Source organism: Cherax quadricarinatus, chromosome 28 (genome assembly GCF_038502225.1).
Source record: "Cherax quadricarinatus isolate ZL_2023a chromosome 28, ASM3850222v1, whole genome shotgun sequence".
Classification (NCBI taxonomy): Eukaryota; Metazoa; Arthropoda; class Malacostraca; order Decapoda; family Parastacidae; genus Cherax; species Cherax quadricarinatus.
This window is the reverse complement of record NC_091319.1, coordinates 11,973,170-11,988,849: the sequence shown is the minus strand read 5'-3', so window position 1 is coordinate 11,988,849 and position 15,680 is coordinate 11,973,170. Positions and strand designations below refer to the sequence as shown.

Here is a 15,680-nt window from a genome sequence, read left to right as displayed (position 1 = left end):
CCATATTATCGCTGCAGCTCCTGGCAGTGTTGGCGGTGCTGGCAGAAGCGGCGGCGACAGCAGCGGTGCTGGTAACGGTGAAGTGGCTCAGTCCGCTTGAAGGGGTGAAGACTGATGGCGTACCCTGGGCTGGAGAACCTGGCACAGATGGACCAGGTGTTCATCAAGCAACAGTTCGAAGTGTTTGAGAGTAAGTTCCTTCTAATGTGTGACGGTGACTGAAGAGCTCCCTAGTAAACGTGGCGATTCCTAGCATACTTGGTTGGTCTGCATGTGCGTCAAGTGTTTAGCCAGCGTCCGCGGAACCCTGGAGGTATGCTGCGAAAGTTTCAGAAGGGAAAAAAGTAAGCAAAACGGTTACTCTCAGCTCATTGTTCTGCTATTATTAAATGTTTCTCAAACAGGTAATTGGCAACTTAAACATATTCCATGTTAAACTTTTTTCTTTTGGAAATGGAACCATTTAGCGAAGGTACCATTAAATCACCATTCAATTTTATTTTTTTTATTTTGGAGCAAAGAAATATAAAAAGCAATTTATTTTTATATGATTTGCTAAGTACAAAAGCCAAGACTGTGCTGCCACAGACAGTTCGTAGGCTGTTGCGTGTGTTCCATTCTCATCTAGTAAGTAAATAGCCTCTCCTCGGGAATGAAAAAAGGGTAGTTCTAGTTCCCTGGAATAAGAACCCTTCATCAGTATGAATGTATCTTCTTAAAAGAACACTGTTCATACATAAATTATCAATGGATATCGAGCTGAAGGCTGCTAGACTGCGCCTTCGGGCTTCAGTGCATACATGCTAAAATATGAATGGTTGTCTCTAATGAAGATTACTGCTTGAATACTTTTTGAGACTCACTGAAAGATGGTTTCGCAAGAAAGATTCCACGAAAAGTAGAAGTCATGAATCCATCTTAAAAGGAAAGAAGTCACAAAACTATTTTTCTAGTCTTTAATGTAAAGAAAAATCCGACTCAGTCGTCCTTATAAAAACTGACAGGTAATGGGATTGCTAACGAAAATATTGATGAAGAAGGTTAAAAATTAAAGGAAAAAATTAGTTTTCACAATATTTAACCATGAAGTGTTTACTAAGAAGAGAGTTAATATTTTGGATCATCAGCCGGCATCTCTGATACCCGAACATTTTTTTTTTTCCATGAGGAATGAATTACAAACTTGTTTTACCCGATCTGTTAAAGCTGAATTTGTAGTTTATCAGAAATCCATTCCGTGTTGATGCTTTTATTTTATTATTCAGGAGAGCATAAGAAATCATAGCTCCATTATCTGATTCAAGTGAATGTAACATTAATTAACATGGAAAACATTTCTTCCTACTCCCTAACCTCCTCTCTTCCTCAGTCCCTTTATTTTCCAATCCGCATTTTTTGCAATACCAGTAAGTAGATGTATTCAGTGCTGAGCCAATACACGAATCCAATTCGCTAGAGATGACGGGGAGGCTATTGATAAATGTTTGCTTCAGTTCTCTCAGGATGCGAGATGAATAACAAATACGCGCTGAAGGACTCTAGGGGCCAGCAGTTCATGATGGCTAGGGAGGACACTGATTGTTGTACACGGCAGTGCTGTGGCCCAGCCAGAGCCTTCGAGATGGGTCTCTTTGATAACCAGGAACAAGAGATACTCCACCTCTCACGACCCTATAAATGCAGTAGTTGCTGTTGCCCTTGCTGTCTCCAGGTAAGGGAGGTCCTCTAAAAGGAAGGAGTGTGACAATAATATGTACGTTTGGAGATTTCCGGCAATTTATCCCTTAAATTCAATTCTTATCTCAATGTCTTAGATACGGTGGATTTGGTCTTCAGCCATTGGAATTAGGAGACATCCTTGTTTTAACATGAACACTTGATGAAATGTGTTTTGAATGAGGTAGATATTCAGCACCTGTACTAGGTGTTCATGCACTACTTTTCTCTCTCTCCTTATTAACAAAGTTGACCCTAAAATGATCTTTCCCGCAGACCCTGGAGGTGTCCTGCCCATCCACAGGAGCCACGTTAGGAAGCATCCACCAAGAGTGGGGCTTCTGCACTCCCATGAGTGGCAAATTCTCTGTGAAGAACATCTCCGATGACACCCTCTTAACAATCCAAGGTCCCTGCTGCGCCGTCGGTTGCGGTAGCGACGTTGTCTTCAAGGTGGGATAACACATTAAACCTTTCGTCAAGCTTGATTAAACATAGCGAAGTTATTTTGTATTGATCAAGATAAAGTCAGTTTGTTTTGAGTGCTCCCCCCCCCCACGTCAGAGACCATAACTTAGAAGAATATGTCAATAAAAATTCTTTTTTTCTCTCTTTGTACTGGATCAGAGTGGTATTCAACTCCTTTTTTTTTCTAAATATTTTTTTTAAATTAATTTTGCAAAACATTTGCTTTATTTTTTTAAATATGACCGGGTTATTTTTTGTATAAACGAGGATTGATCCTTAAAAGAAAGTCTCCAGGCAAATTGATGGTTGATTCTGTAATGTTCTGTCGAGGAAGGATTTAGAAGGATTTCATATTGAAATCATGTGAAAAAAATAAATGATTGAAAAATGCGCAGAAAATAGGCTTGTATTTGCATACTGTTAGAGATGATTAATTTTTTCACATCAGCTTTGATCCTGTGTGTCCTACACAAGGCTTCAAGCAATCCTAACATCGAATTCGAAAACCACAACATACCAGCGATCTAAGTAAACATACACCTATTAAATTCTTAACAGTGCATGAGGACTTAAAAAATAAAAAAGACACCCAATTTTTTTTTTTTTGTTAATTTCTATCTCTCCCTCATTCTTTTTCAGGTGCTCACAGACGATGGTTCTTCAGAGGTGGGTGAGATCGTGAAGGTGTGGAGAGGGTGGTGTGCCGAGGCTCTTACAGATGACGAGAACTTCAAAGTCACGTTTCCAGTTGATCTGGAAGTTCAGATTAAGGCGCTGCTCCTTGGAGCCGCCTTTCTCATAGTAAGTTAAGAAAACTTTCCTTTCGATTGAACGTACGAGCACGAGACAAGCAAACAAAAGAATAAAGGAACACTGTGTTATAACTGGTGAACGATAAAAAAAAGAACCATGTGACACACGTACATTATATATTGATACCTTCAAATATTTACTTATTTTTTTTCTTTTACAGGATTTTCTGTATTTCGAAACACAACGTAATAATTAAGTCAGAGCAGTTTGCTTCTGATCCATCTATGTTATATCTCCTCCCCTCTATGTAACTTGTTGCAATATGATGACGAGAGGAAGAGAAATCTCTAAGCAAAGTTCCTGTATTATGATAAAGAAGAAGTAAAAACGGAAGAAGAATATTGTGAGTGAGTTGTCGAAGCGTCACAAGCACAAGTCATGAAATATCAACATCCTCTGACATCAGTACAGTCCTAGTACAAGTGTGTACTAGTACACGTGTGAGTTAACTTTACTGAAGATCTTAGGGAGCTATTGATCTTAATCTGTCCTCAAGATTCCACAAATAAACTGCAGACAACCTTCTGAGTTTACTTTGAAAGGCCCTTTGTAATGGAACTCCCTCACAGGAACACGAGAACAGTATAGACTCGCTGCGCTGTGACATACTTGGAAAGCTTTTCTCAAACGTAGCCCTTCTCACTCACAAGTTTAATGAACCTGTTTTTTAATCTACTCAAGCTGCTAGCTTGGATCACTCTTGTGGGCAAATTGATCCAGTAGTCGACAACTCTAATCTAAATTCTACTTTATTTAAACTTCATTTCACACACACACACACACACAGCTTCAAGAAGAGGTACGATAAGGCTCTGCAACTACTTATAGGTGAGTACATAAACACACACACTAGCACACACAATAATATTTGCATATATATATATATATATATATATATATATATATATATATATATATATATATATATATATATATATATATATATATATATATATATATATATATATATATATATATATATGCAATAAGATCACAGTAAACAGGTGATTTCAGAATATGCAAAACAACCACTGTGAAAGAACAGAGAAGTTCCAAGCGCTTTCGTGACTACTCACATTAGTGTGAGTAGTCACGAAAGCGCGTGGAACTTCTCTGCTCTTTCACAGTGGTTGTTTTGCATATAAATATATATATATATATATATATATATATATATATATATATATATATATATATATATATATATATATATATATATATATATATATATATATGAGTGTGTGTGTGTGTGTGTGTGTATGTGTGTGTGTGTGCGTGTGTGTGTGTGTGTGTGTGTGTGTGTGTGTGTGTGTGTGTGTGTGTGTACTCACCTAGTTGAGGTTGCGGGGGTCGAGTCCGAGCTCCTGGCCTCGCCTCTTCACTGATCGCTACTAGGTCACTCTCCCTGAGCCGTGAGCTTTATCATACCTCTGCTTAAAGCTATGTATGGATCCTGCCTCCACTACATCGCTTCCCAAACTATTCCACTTACTGACTACTCTGTGGCTGAAGAAATACTTCCTAACATCCCTGTGATTCATCTGTGTCTTCAGCTTCCAACTGTGTCCCCTTGTTCCTGTGTCCAATCTCTGGAACATCCTGTCTTTGTCCACCTTGTCAATTCCTCTCAGTATTTTGTATGTCGTTATCATGTCCCCCCTATCTCTCCTGTCCTCCAGTGTCGTCAGGTTGATTTCCCTTAACCTCTCCTCGTAGGACATACCTCTTAGCTCTGTGTGTGTGTGTGTGTGTGTGTGTGTGTGTGTGTGTGTGTGTGTGTGTGTGTGTGTGTGTGTGTGTGTGTGTGTGTGTGTGTGTGTGTTGTAAGATAAGATAAGATAAGATTTCGTTCGGATTTTTAACCCCGGAGGGTTAGCCACCCAGGATAACCCAAGAAAGTCAGTGCGTCATCCAGGACTGTCTAACTTATTTCCATTAGGGTCCTCAATCTTGTCCCCCAGGATGCGACCTATACCAGTCGACTAACACCCAGGTACCTATTTGCTGCTAGGTGAACAGAACAACAGGTGTAAGGAAACGTGTCGAAATGTTTCCACCCGCTGGGAATCGAACCCTGGCCCTCCGTGTGTGAAGCGGGAGCTTCAGCCACCAGACTATGTGGTCTACATAAACTAGGTTAATAATCTATTTAAAACTAATGTTGTCACAAAAAAAAAGCTACAGAACTCCGACCAATCATTAACCATCTAACTTGGCATAAAAATCGACACCTCATCAACGTTTATGCAATAATTATGGCATTAAAATATTAAAAATTCGTTTGTAAACAAGTGAGTGAATGTGGTCGAAGCCTCATTCGTGTTTGGCAAAGGGATTCAGAAATGATGATGAGTCACTGTGGTTTCGAAAACAGAATTCTGCGATCAGCACATCAGAGGATGATCAACCAAATGATAAAAATGTCTTACTGCAGCTGGGAAGGGTTTTAGTTAAAGGGGAAATTGTTTTGTAAACTTCCCGTTATACTCAAGGATGCAGTGATTAGAGTTTCTTGAAGTAATTCCCATCTCTCAGAAATCACACCTCCAGCACATTGTTACAAAATTCGACGTCTATAAAGTATAGTCATCACCAGAGAATACTAGGTCATCTTATTGATCCCCCTCTAACATCTAGTCTGTTTCTGGGTTTCTGGTTTTGTGACAGTCAGAATAGTCTAATCCAGTCATCCTTTAAAATTAGATGGCTTTTCAGTAGCTCTCTGGGATTACAACTGGATAAATTTCACAAAATACCCAATTATTCCCCATGTGGCTGAATACTAACAGATTACTCACACTAAACCCCGTATTCACTTACCCTTCGCAGTCCCCTACACTCTCATATTCCTGTCAACAGTTCTGTATGACTCAAACAGGTTTATGGCTTAAAATGAATACATGAATACATTTTTCAAGTTCATGGACATGTTTTGTATTAGAAATTAACAAGATAGCATATTAGCTCAAGCCGTAAAAACAGCTGTCAATGAATAAACGGAAGAATGGACGGGGACTCGCACCGTGGTGCACATCACTGGGAGCTGTGCACTCAGTGATGTGGTTTATGCTGTTGGTGGCTCTGTCAGTTCCAAACAGAAACAAAATTCATAGTAGCTGCAACTTCTTCCATTAATTACACAAATTCTCTGTTAGTTACTTTTTCACACTCCATTATCAATATTCTTTTCATTAATATTGTATACAATTTCATTGCATAGCTTTCTTTCTCATTACTCTACAGAAACTAGTGCTGATTATTGCTGTTTTTTGCAGAATCATTCTCAATAAGTCTTGTAAACCGTAGCAAAGGTATCGTTGTTTTCTTTAAAGTATTAGACCCGAGGATACTGTTATACTTTTGGCTGCATTCTGAGCGCAAGTATAAATAATCTCGGGACTGCAATTGTTTTAACTTGGTCAAATCATTCCACTGCAGTTTTCAACGTAACATAGTACTAGACTTCATGACCCTGCGAGTCGAAACAACTTATGCAGAAATAAGAGAAGCAAATTGATAATGGATTGTCTGCTATTTGTTTCACTGCAATCTTCCTTGTCTTTTAGATACCATTTCCTTTCACGAGCTATTTATTTTTTTCGTCTCCTTCATTCCATATCTGCTGCCAGCGTCGTCACCCTTCGGAATTCTGGGATGCCTCTTACCAGGTGTATTTCTAATAGGTCGTTAAAACTGTACTCGGGTTATTAAGGAATATTATTATATAGACCATCAAAGGCAGTCGTTATCGTAAAGAATTAGATGCATGTGCATCACATGGGTATCTTTGTAAGCGCTTCGCCATCCATTGGCTTAATCAATATAATGCAAAGGCGTGATGTGAAGACTAATGCAAGGACACTTTACATTATGCCTCTGTCCTTCCGTGCATTCAAAAGTGATTAGAACATAACAGGGCCTAAGGTTGTGCACTTTGTTTGGTGCCATGGACATGCGGAGATACCGAATAATGAGATGACATGTCGTTTCTAGAAATTGGTAAGAAAACAATCTGGCATATTAGGTTCAAAGCCTGTCAGTTCAGTACCCATAAAGGCCGCATGTTACCTGCACACCACCAGTAAAGAATATTTTATTACCAACAATAGGGATTAAAATACCCCCTTTCTGAATACATATTGAGACATACAATATACCTCTGTGTGTACATGCACCATTGCTCTTCTCTCTCTCTCTCTCTCTACAAAAGTATTGAGTGATGTACTCATTAACATCTATTTAACCAGCATTAAAAAATTTTAAATTAAATAATATATATAACATGCATTTGTTATGAGTGGAGACCTTGTCATACCCTATAATAAGCTTTACGACCGTTAGCTTCTATATTCATAGAAAAGTGCTATACCCGTAGATCATAAAGCGCCTGGGAAATGAGATATACGTAGTTTGATTTGAGGAAGATTATGGATCATTTCTTTGAATCAAAAGCCCGTCACTAGCGTTATAACACGTTTTTCCTTGAGTGTCCTTGCAAGATCTCCAGCGTTGGAAGATCTTCAGCTACGTAAATCTTTTTCTTTCACAAGTTCGTTCTCAGGAGTAGCTGAAGGAACAAAAACTAAAAGCAATTGAAATTTATTTATTCTCTCAAATATATTTATATAATATACAGCACCATAAATTAACATTCATATATAACGTTTCTAACATCTCTGGGACCTTAATATTATGGTATAAGAATAGTTTGGATAATATCCCACATCTGTTTAATATTACCTAACATTATCTAAACACCTAAACATATAAATGAAGTGAACGTTTAACTTGTACAGCTAACGCTCTCCCTCACGTAGAAAAAAATTAAAATAAAATTTCCTGTCTTTTTAACAAGGAAGATCAAACTGGAACACTGACAATAGTGGAGAAAAGACAAAGGTTGGAGAACGAGCTATTATTGAGATAGTTTCACTCTGTGTTACTGGGATATGGAAGGTGACTGGGTTTGATCTGAAGAGAGGGGGTGTAGATTTAATTCTCGAATGAAGAGCCCTTCGTTATCACGGGAGGTTTCCCGAAGGGTCACTGTGTAAAATTTGATCAAGACACTAAGCCTGTTCTGCAACATTTGCCTTCTCTTCACCATTTCTTTTTTGAATCAGTTTCTGAAAACAATTCATAAATTCATAGATTAATAAAAAATCTTCTTACCAAGATATAACAATATTTACTATACGTAATTTGTATTTGTTGCACAATACCTGCAAACTTAAACATCTAATATCACATACATGATACACTACTACGCCTGATAACATTTAAAATAAAATTAAATAGAAACCCAAGTAAATGATCATAAGTGTTTTTATTAATGAAAGTCGAGAGTACTAACATACATCAATATCTAGTGTACTCGCTTCGACACATTTTAAGTATATCAATACACATACAGAGATACACAAACAGGGGGACTGAAGGAGACAAACAGAACAATGCACTGGACAAATGTTATTCTAACATCTTATCACAGACGAGTTGAGACTTAGGCAGTCTATTTTGGAACCAAAGAATGTCCAAAGATAGAACTTCAACGATGTGTAGAAACATGAAGTATGATGTGAGGTTTGCCCTTAAGGAGCAATAGTTTGTTTAGTAAGAATGGATGTGTAGAGACGAGGTAGATTAGATGGGAAAATAGAACGCTTCAGTCATATTTACAAGTTAATGAAGGGGTGTCTGGTGAGAGAACGATTGATATGACATCTGGATGGTGAATGAGTGAATGTCTGTCTGAGAGGATGATTGATGTGATATCTTAATGGTGCATGAATGAATGTTTGTCTGAGATGATAACTGATTTCCTTTTTAACTTGATAAATGAGCGAATATATCTCTGGGAGATGATCTGATTGATGTATAGATGAATGAATGAAGGTTAGGGTAACAGATGTTTGACATGATATACAGATGATGCATTGATTAAATGTCAAGACAATGCTTCATTTACATTTCGATATGCATGCAAGTCTATTTCCATGCATTTACCCTGTATGATATTTGTATAAACTATTATTGACTTTTAACACAGATACATACAACGATATTGCAGTTTATTTTGTGTTGCGTTTTTTGTAATATTAACGCTCATTATTTTAGTGTGTTTAACCGAAATACTTTCATTAAGATAATTATCTTAAAGTTTCTTATGCTATATACAATATAAATGGACAAAATAATGTATATGCTTTGGTAGAATTATTGTTTGAGCACCACTCAAATGAGCAGGTCATGTGTTATTTGTAAAATATAAAATTGCATTAATGTTGATACATTGTATGGAGCAATTCTGGTATGAGCAAATACACAGAATTTTATATATCATTCATTCACTTTTCCAAACAAGAATATTCTCGACAGATTCCCGCAACACACATGGCAAGAAGAGATATAGCTAAAGTAAATGTTCACATATCTGGATGCCAGACAGTGTGGACGAGTACACCATCACGGTCTCTGAACACCTGGTAGGCTTGGTCTGACAAGTTTAAAAACTGATCGACACTTTGGAAGACTAATCTATGTCCCTGGGGGACTGGTCGATGCCGTGGATATAATTCTGGCGTGTTGCTTGTTGCTCGAAAGACCTGGTTGATGTTCTAGAAGACTGTCGTATGGATTGGACGATAGCTGCTGTATGGAAATTCCTAGTTTTATGGCTGTGGTCGGAATTCGTCGTTTCTGGTCATGATTGACCGTTCAACGTTGCTGTTGCTGGAAATCCCTGGGGTTGGTCAACACAAAGGAATATTGATATCCACGGCATTCTTCATGATGTATTACATCTGGTGGCAGGACTGGAAGGAGAAACACAATATTTAGGAACTGAAACAGTACAGTTGTTCATAGATGCTAATAACTGCAGTAAAATAAAATCACTAAAATATACTTAACCCTTAAATGGTCCAAAGAGATTAACGTCCAAATTCGTAGTGTTACAAAAGTAGATCTACTTTTTTTACATATTTTCAAATATAACAAAAACAATGTAGATAAAAGTTTTTTTTACACGTTTTCAAATGTAAAACAAAAAAGAAGATCTACATTTTTTTTACATACTTTCAGATGTTGAAAAAACGTATATATACATTTGGACCGTTTAAGGGTTAAAATCGCATTCGAATAATAGTCGCTTACTAAATGTTGTGAATGATTAAAACCACTTTTATGTTTATAGAAAATTAACGGGTTTACGGATTAATTTGATTATATTATGGAAAACCCTTTCGATTTATTATTATTATTATTATTATTATTATTATTATTATTATTATTATTATTATTATTATTTTGGTAAACTACTAAACCGATAAATGTTACACATGTGCTGCAGGAAGATAAAGTTTCATTTCAAGAAGGGGAAAAATAAGTTGTATTTCTTGTATCACTGCCGGCAACGTGCCACCTTCCCCTGAAGGTGTCTGAAGATAATCAAAGATGCGTGTGGACTACTCACGTGGTCTCCAGATGTTTGCTACTTGGTATAACACTGGAAAACACAAGATGACATCCATGGAGAAGAGACAATACAGTGATGGGTCGTCAGAAGACACACATACACGCCTCGTAGAGAACACAACTGGCTCTTCGCTAGTGGCCATGAGAATGACGGTGTGCGCAACTCTGTCACTAGAGTTAGGGATAACAGCGCTACACGGGCCGTCTGAAACAATGAGTGTGTCGAGGTAATCACTTCGCCGGTTATGTAGGGAAGACATCCAGTCATTACAAATACACCAGTAATGTAGTGTTGACAGCAGTAGTGAAGGTACTGGTTATGTAGGTGAAGATATTGATGGTAAAGTGAAGACACAGGTACCATAGTGACACAGGGACCAAACACCATTCTGAAGTACACTTTGTGTTTAGGTCTCACCATGGTCACTTCTTGGGTAAGCTGACGCCATGGGTGGCCAATCTGAAAGATACGAAAGGTGATTTTTATAAATGAGCTTTTGTTACACGTGCTGGTTTCTTACGAGTCTAAAGGTTCGTAAGAATGGGAATGGGACACATGTGCTATAGGCTAGCTTATTTTTTGTTTGTATGTGTTACACAGCTACGTTAATTGTGATGAAAGTAAAGTTTCCAAAAAACATTTAAAGTACATTTTGCATACAGAAAGATGTATCTAGGTGTAATCTGTAGACTCGCTCACCAGTGTAACTTGTTGAAGGTTTGTGAATATCTTCAAAGGTTGTGTGGAGAGCGTACAGTGTTGATGGGTCGAGGCTGGCATAAGGTGGAGGAACAGTCATGCTGCCTTCTACAGGGTCTTGTTGACAACACTGTTGTTGATGCATGAAGTACTGCTCATGAACTGCTGGCTGTTCATACTCAACGGATGAACTCAACTGCTGGGCATGCTGGTACTGCTTCTGCTGTTCCATTTGCTGGTATTGAGCCTGTTCCTGTTCTAGTTGCTGCTGAAGATGAGGTTGGCCATGGTAGGTTACCTGAGAGGGACGTCTGGGCAGAGTGAAGGCTGGCTGTGGCTCGTAGTGTTGGCTGTACAACTGTGCGAGAGATTCCATACTACGGAACGCTGATGCAGACACATGTCCCACTGGTCTGGGCAGGCGATATTGCTCCTGGTCGTAGGCAGTCTGCTGGGGACTAGCTGAGTGACAGATGGGTTGGTCTGCTTCAAGGTTAGCCCAGGAACCTCTCCCATAGCGGGATGACATAGATTCATGGTCGTCTGTAAGGAATGGAGTAAAAGTTGCCTCTTAAATCTTTTCTCCAGAAACTTCAACAATATTTTTCTATCATCACCTCTAATTCACTCTTTTAATTGGACATTCTCGTCCTCTGTAAAATACTCAAGTGTAGTCTTGCATAATCAATACAAAGAATTAAATATTTTCTGTAACTATGTTTTAACACTTAAAGAAATCTATTCAAGTTGCAAAGAAGAGGACCAACAAAAAATAATTACCAGGGCTCATATTCACGATACCACTGGAGAAGTCATCGGGGGGAGCAATGATATCGGCACCGCTGTTGGAGATGGTGCTGGAGGAGGTGACAACGGGGGAACTACGAGCCAGGGAGGGTGTGCCGCGGGAACCAGAAGGCAAAGACAGATCCTGAAGACTGCCTCCACCGAACGAGCCAACACGACACGACCCCATCACCTGCTGTAACAACAAAGAACACTGGCGTAACATATTGGCAGACTTACCGAATGATGAATAGTTTCAACATGTGCAAATCCCGTATTTTGTTTAAAAAAAACGAAGGCGTGAAAAATGTTACATATCGATACTTAACAGAGCAAATTTAATCCAGTGAAATAGAAATTAAATATATTTGTGCTGATTTAATATGCAACTCTTATTCAACACTGGCAAGAAATTTGAATATACATTGTTGGTTTAAAAAATTAATGACAAATATTATAAGAAGTTGGAATATTTAGCAAATTAAGAAAATGGATTAAAATGGCATATTGAAAAATAAGAAAAAAGATGCAAAGCCAGCTTTTATATTCAAAACGTTTCGCACAGTACAGAGCAAAACATTGTTTTAATAAGAGCAGGTCCTGCAACTCTTCAGCTTCCTCATAAATTAACTATTTAAAGAAGATAAAGTTCTTAACGCGAAGCTACAAAAAACACAGTTGAACACAGAGGAACGATGGGACAGCGAACGTGGATCATAGCGGGACGAGAACAACACCTAAGCTCTGCCTTACGTGACAATATTTATTTAAGAGAGATGAAGCTATTATATATATTTACATAACAGGTTAGATATGCGTATTTAAATCAACACAAAGTCGACCTACAGTTTAAAGGGGACAGAGACAAGCAACGACAGTGAGTCTTCGATTAGAAGATTAATGAACAGAGAAGGATATGAAGGAAGTTTAGCAGCATGTACATGACAAATTATGTAGGGCTTTTGAGAGCAGGAAAGAAAATAAACAGACGAATAAGTTTATGAACAGAGGCAAGGTAAAGAGAATAACAAAGGTAATAGTGAAAGGTTAGAAAGCGGAAGAATATCTTGAGGAACAGTGGATGGTTGAAGAGCGAAACAGTTATGATACTGGAATATGAATTTTTGTTGTGATAGAATTTAAATGTTGAGAGAGAGAGAGAGAGAGAGAGAGAGAGAGAGAGAGAAAGAGAGAGAGAGAGAGAGAGAGAGAGAATGACTTGGAACACCTTCCCTGATGAGGAAACATGATGTGTGTACTGTCGTTTATGAATCAACTATATATATATATTCTGATCTCAAATCGTGTTATTGTTAATGACGCAGATGTATCTGATAGCGAGTAATTCAGAATTTTGTAGGCTGCGGGTGACCATCTTGATTTTTTGCATTAATCCCAATTCATTCAAAAGACAAGTTGTATTGAAGCTAGTAATTTTTTTTATAATCCAAGGAATTTGACCCACCCTCCTCTTTCTCACTGATCCAGGTGTGTTGATAAAAAATCTGCTTAAATCTGTCAGTTCCCACGAAATCTGACTCCCTCTCAGACTCCTTATTAACGATTATTTCACTTATACCTTAAGTTAGCTAAAATAATACAGTTTTATTATCTGGTAATGATCATTATTCGAATAAGTACCTGGGTTTTGGCACTGCTTAAAAATACTATTCATGGAAATTAAATATTTAAATTGAACTCAGCGAGTTGTATCTGCTGTGTAAAGTTCACCAGAAAACCTGACTCACTAGATGGGAGTCTGCAGGTTATCACACACTGCAAACAAAGTCAAAGTTACACCCAAAGACACCCTCCTCCCACATACACCCACTACCTGGTTGCTAAAGAACACCTGATTCATGAAACTGACTTTACCCTTTATTAAAAGACACCTGACTGACGTCCATTCTTTCAAATATCAAAATAATTACTATCGTTGCTTTATAAATGATTGAGAGGGTATAAAAAAAGCCGAAATGACGAAATTCTAGTTGATTTTGAGTAAAAGTGTTGTATTTCTTGTTGATTAGTAGTTTATGTTAAAAGGTTAAACGAGCATAGAGGCACATTGTCTTTAATTCACAGGATCAGATACTTTTAGTACTCTGGGTTCCGAAGAAGCAAACACATATACGGATTTATTGATGGGTTTAGTGCGAGGAGCTGGGTGGTGGGAGCAAGTTGAGAGGGAGAGATGATGACTGGGTCGAGGGTTGAGTTCTGAAGTAAAACGGAAGAGAAGATCTCAAGCCTTCTGTCTTAGAGATTTTTGACGGTAGTGGTGATGTGGAGGCGGTAAGATCAACTAATTCTAGTGACAGTACAGGTAACCATTTCCGATGACCCGGGCAAAGTGAATACAAGTGAGTGTACGTGTGTGCGTGTGCGTGTGCGTGTGTGTGTGTGTGTGTGTGTGTGCGTGTGTGTGTGTGTGTGTGTGTGTTGTATATATATGTTTGTGAATGTGTGTGGGGTACGTGCGAATATATGCCTAGAGTGTCAACCATGTGTGAGGTGTAGTTGGTGTCACTCAGCCTGCAGGGCCCTGGACTAGCCAACTCTCTCTCTCCCTGAGGGTCCAGCAGACCTCACACAGAGGTGAAACACTCGGCGTGCATCATGACGGACAAACATGTGAGAGAGAGGGACCCCGGGCAGCGGAGGTGTTACCTGGTGGACGAGCAGCGGAGGTGTTACCTCGTAGTCTGGTGGAGGGATGTCGTCTGACGAGCTGAGTGACAGGTTGTCCACCTGAGACGGCGATGGCACCTCATAGGCTGACGATTTGCACGAAGACGCTGAGACGATGAGAAACATGTAGGCCTAACTTACTACTCACCAACATCTAATTACAACCCTACTTTTTTCTCCTTTAAAATAAGACATATATGACAACACAAAACCAGGTATGCTTGCAAGAAATATTTACCATTTTTTTAAAATAATGCATTGTTAAAATTTGTAAAAAAAAAATGGTAATTCATGAACAAATTTCTTGGGGAACTCTACAAGGATCTTTATTTTGTGCCCAAAATTATCCCATATAAATCACCAATAATATAAATTATTGTCAGTAATGGACCAAGAAATAAGGAACTCCATTGAACACAAGACTTAAGAGTCTGCTCCTTAATTCTTGGTCTGGTCATTTATGCTAAATTCTCAGCTCGTAAAAGGATCTAAAATTCAATCTTCAGCCTCTCATGAAATCTTATGATCATCCTTCATACTTCCCCATCATCTCACGTAGTCGTATTTTCATCCTTTATCTATAACCCATCATCTCACGTAGTCTTATTATCATCCTTGATCTTGTCTCATCATCTCACGTAGTCTTATTATCATCCTTCATCTTCTCTCATCATCTCACGTAGTCTTATTATCATCCTTCATCTTGTCTCATCATCTCACGTAGTCTTATTATCATCCTTCATCTTCTCTCATCATCTCACGTAGTCTTATTATCATCCTTCATCTTGTCTCATCATCTCACGTAGTCTTATCATCCTTCATCTTCTCTCATCATCTCACGTAGTCTTATCATCATCCTTCAACTTTCATCTTCTCCTGACAACCATCCTCTACAATTTATAACCTAATAAAAAAACATAGCAAGTCATCTGAAAAAACTTTCATAGATAATTACGGAAGTTACGTGCGAGAACGTAAAAGAAAGTTACATAAAACGAAGTAGAAAGAGAGAGAGAGAGACAAGAATTAC

The 15,680-nt window shown here is 38.3% G+C and overlaps 2 protein-coding genes across 4 annotated transcripts in view; one reads left to right on the top strand and one right to left on the bottom strand.

Annotated features, from left to right (window-relative positions):
* Nucleotides 1–10: 10 nt before the first annotated feature.
* On the top strand, nt 11–3,718 carry LOC128693133 (phospholipid scramblase 1-like). Its single transcript, XM_053782606.2, has 5 exons — nt 11–190; nt 1,494–1,711; nt 1,993–2,169; nt 2,824–2,985; nt 3,158–3,718. The coding sequence occupies exons 1-5, from the start codon at nt 115–117 to the stop codon at nt 3,191–3,193; spliced, it is 669 nt and encodes a 222-aa protein (XP_053638581.1). The 5' UTR covers nt 11–114; the 3' UTR covers nt 3,194–3,718.
* Nucleotides 3,719–7,638: 3,920 nt separating this feature from the next.
* The window catches only part of LOC128693160 (synaptogenesis protein syg-2-like), a 183,956-nt gene continuing 175,914 nt past the window's right edge, over nt 7,639–15,680 (bottom strand). For 2 of the 3 annotated variants that reach the window (XM_070089398.1, XM_070089400.1), the window contains exons 23-27: nt 14,657–14,757; nt 11,954–12,155; nt 11,174–11,716; nt 10,472–10,933; nt 7,639–9,812 (exon numbers count right to left, since the gene is read on the bottom strand). In XM_070089398.1, coding sequence (XP_069945499.1) covers nt 10,881–10,933; nt 11,174–11,716; nt 11,954–12,155; nt 14,657–14,757 — 899 coding nt within the window. In that variant the 3' untranslated portion in view covers nt 7,639–9,812; nt 10,472–10,880. Of the gene's footprint in view, nt 9,813–10,321; nt 10,934–11,173; nt 11,717–11,953; nt 12,156–14,656; nt 14,758–15,680 lie in introns of those variants that run through there. The other variant, XM_070089399.1, reaches the window with a different exon arrangement.

What these genes read in the sequence shown, in the direction of transcription:
- LOC128693133 (XM_053782606.2), top strand. Translation starts at nt 115, where the DNA reads ATGGCGTACCCTGGGCTGGAGAACCTGGCACAGATGGACCAGGTGTTC. An exon ending in GTTGCCCTTGCTGTCTCCAG is followed by an intron (nt 1,712 to 1,992) that starts GTAAGGGAGGTC and finishes TCTTTCCCGCAG; the next exon opens with ACCCTGGAGGTGTCCTGCCC. An exon ending in TTGGAGCCGCCTTTCTCATA is followed by an intron (nt 2,986 to 3,157) that starts GTAAGTTAAGAA and finishes TTTCTTTTACAG; the next exon opens with GATTTTCTGTATTTCGAAAC.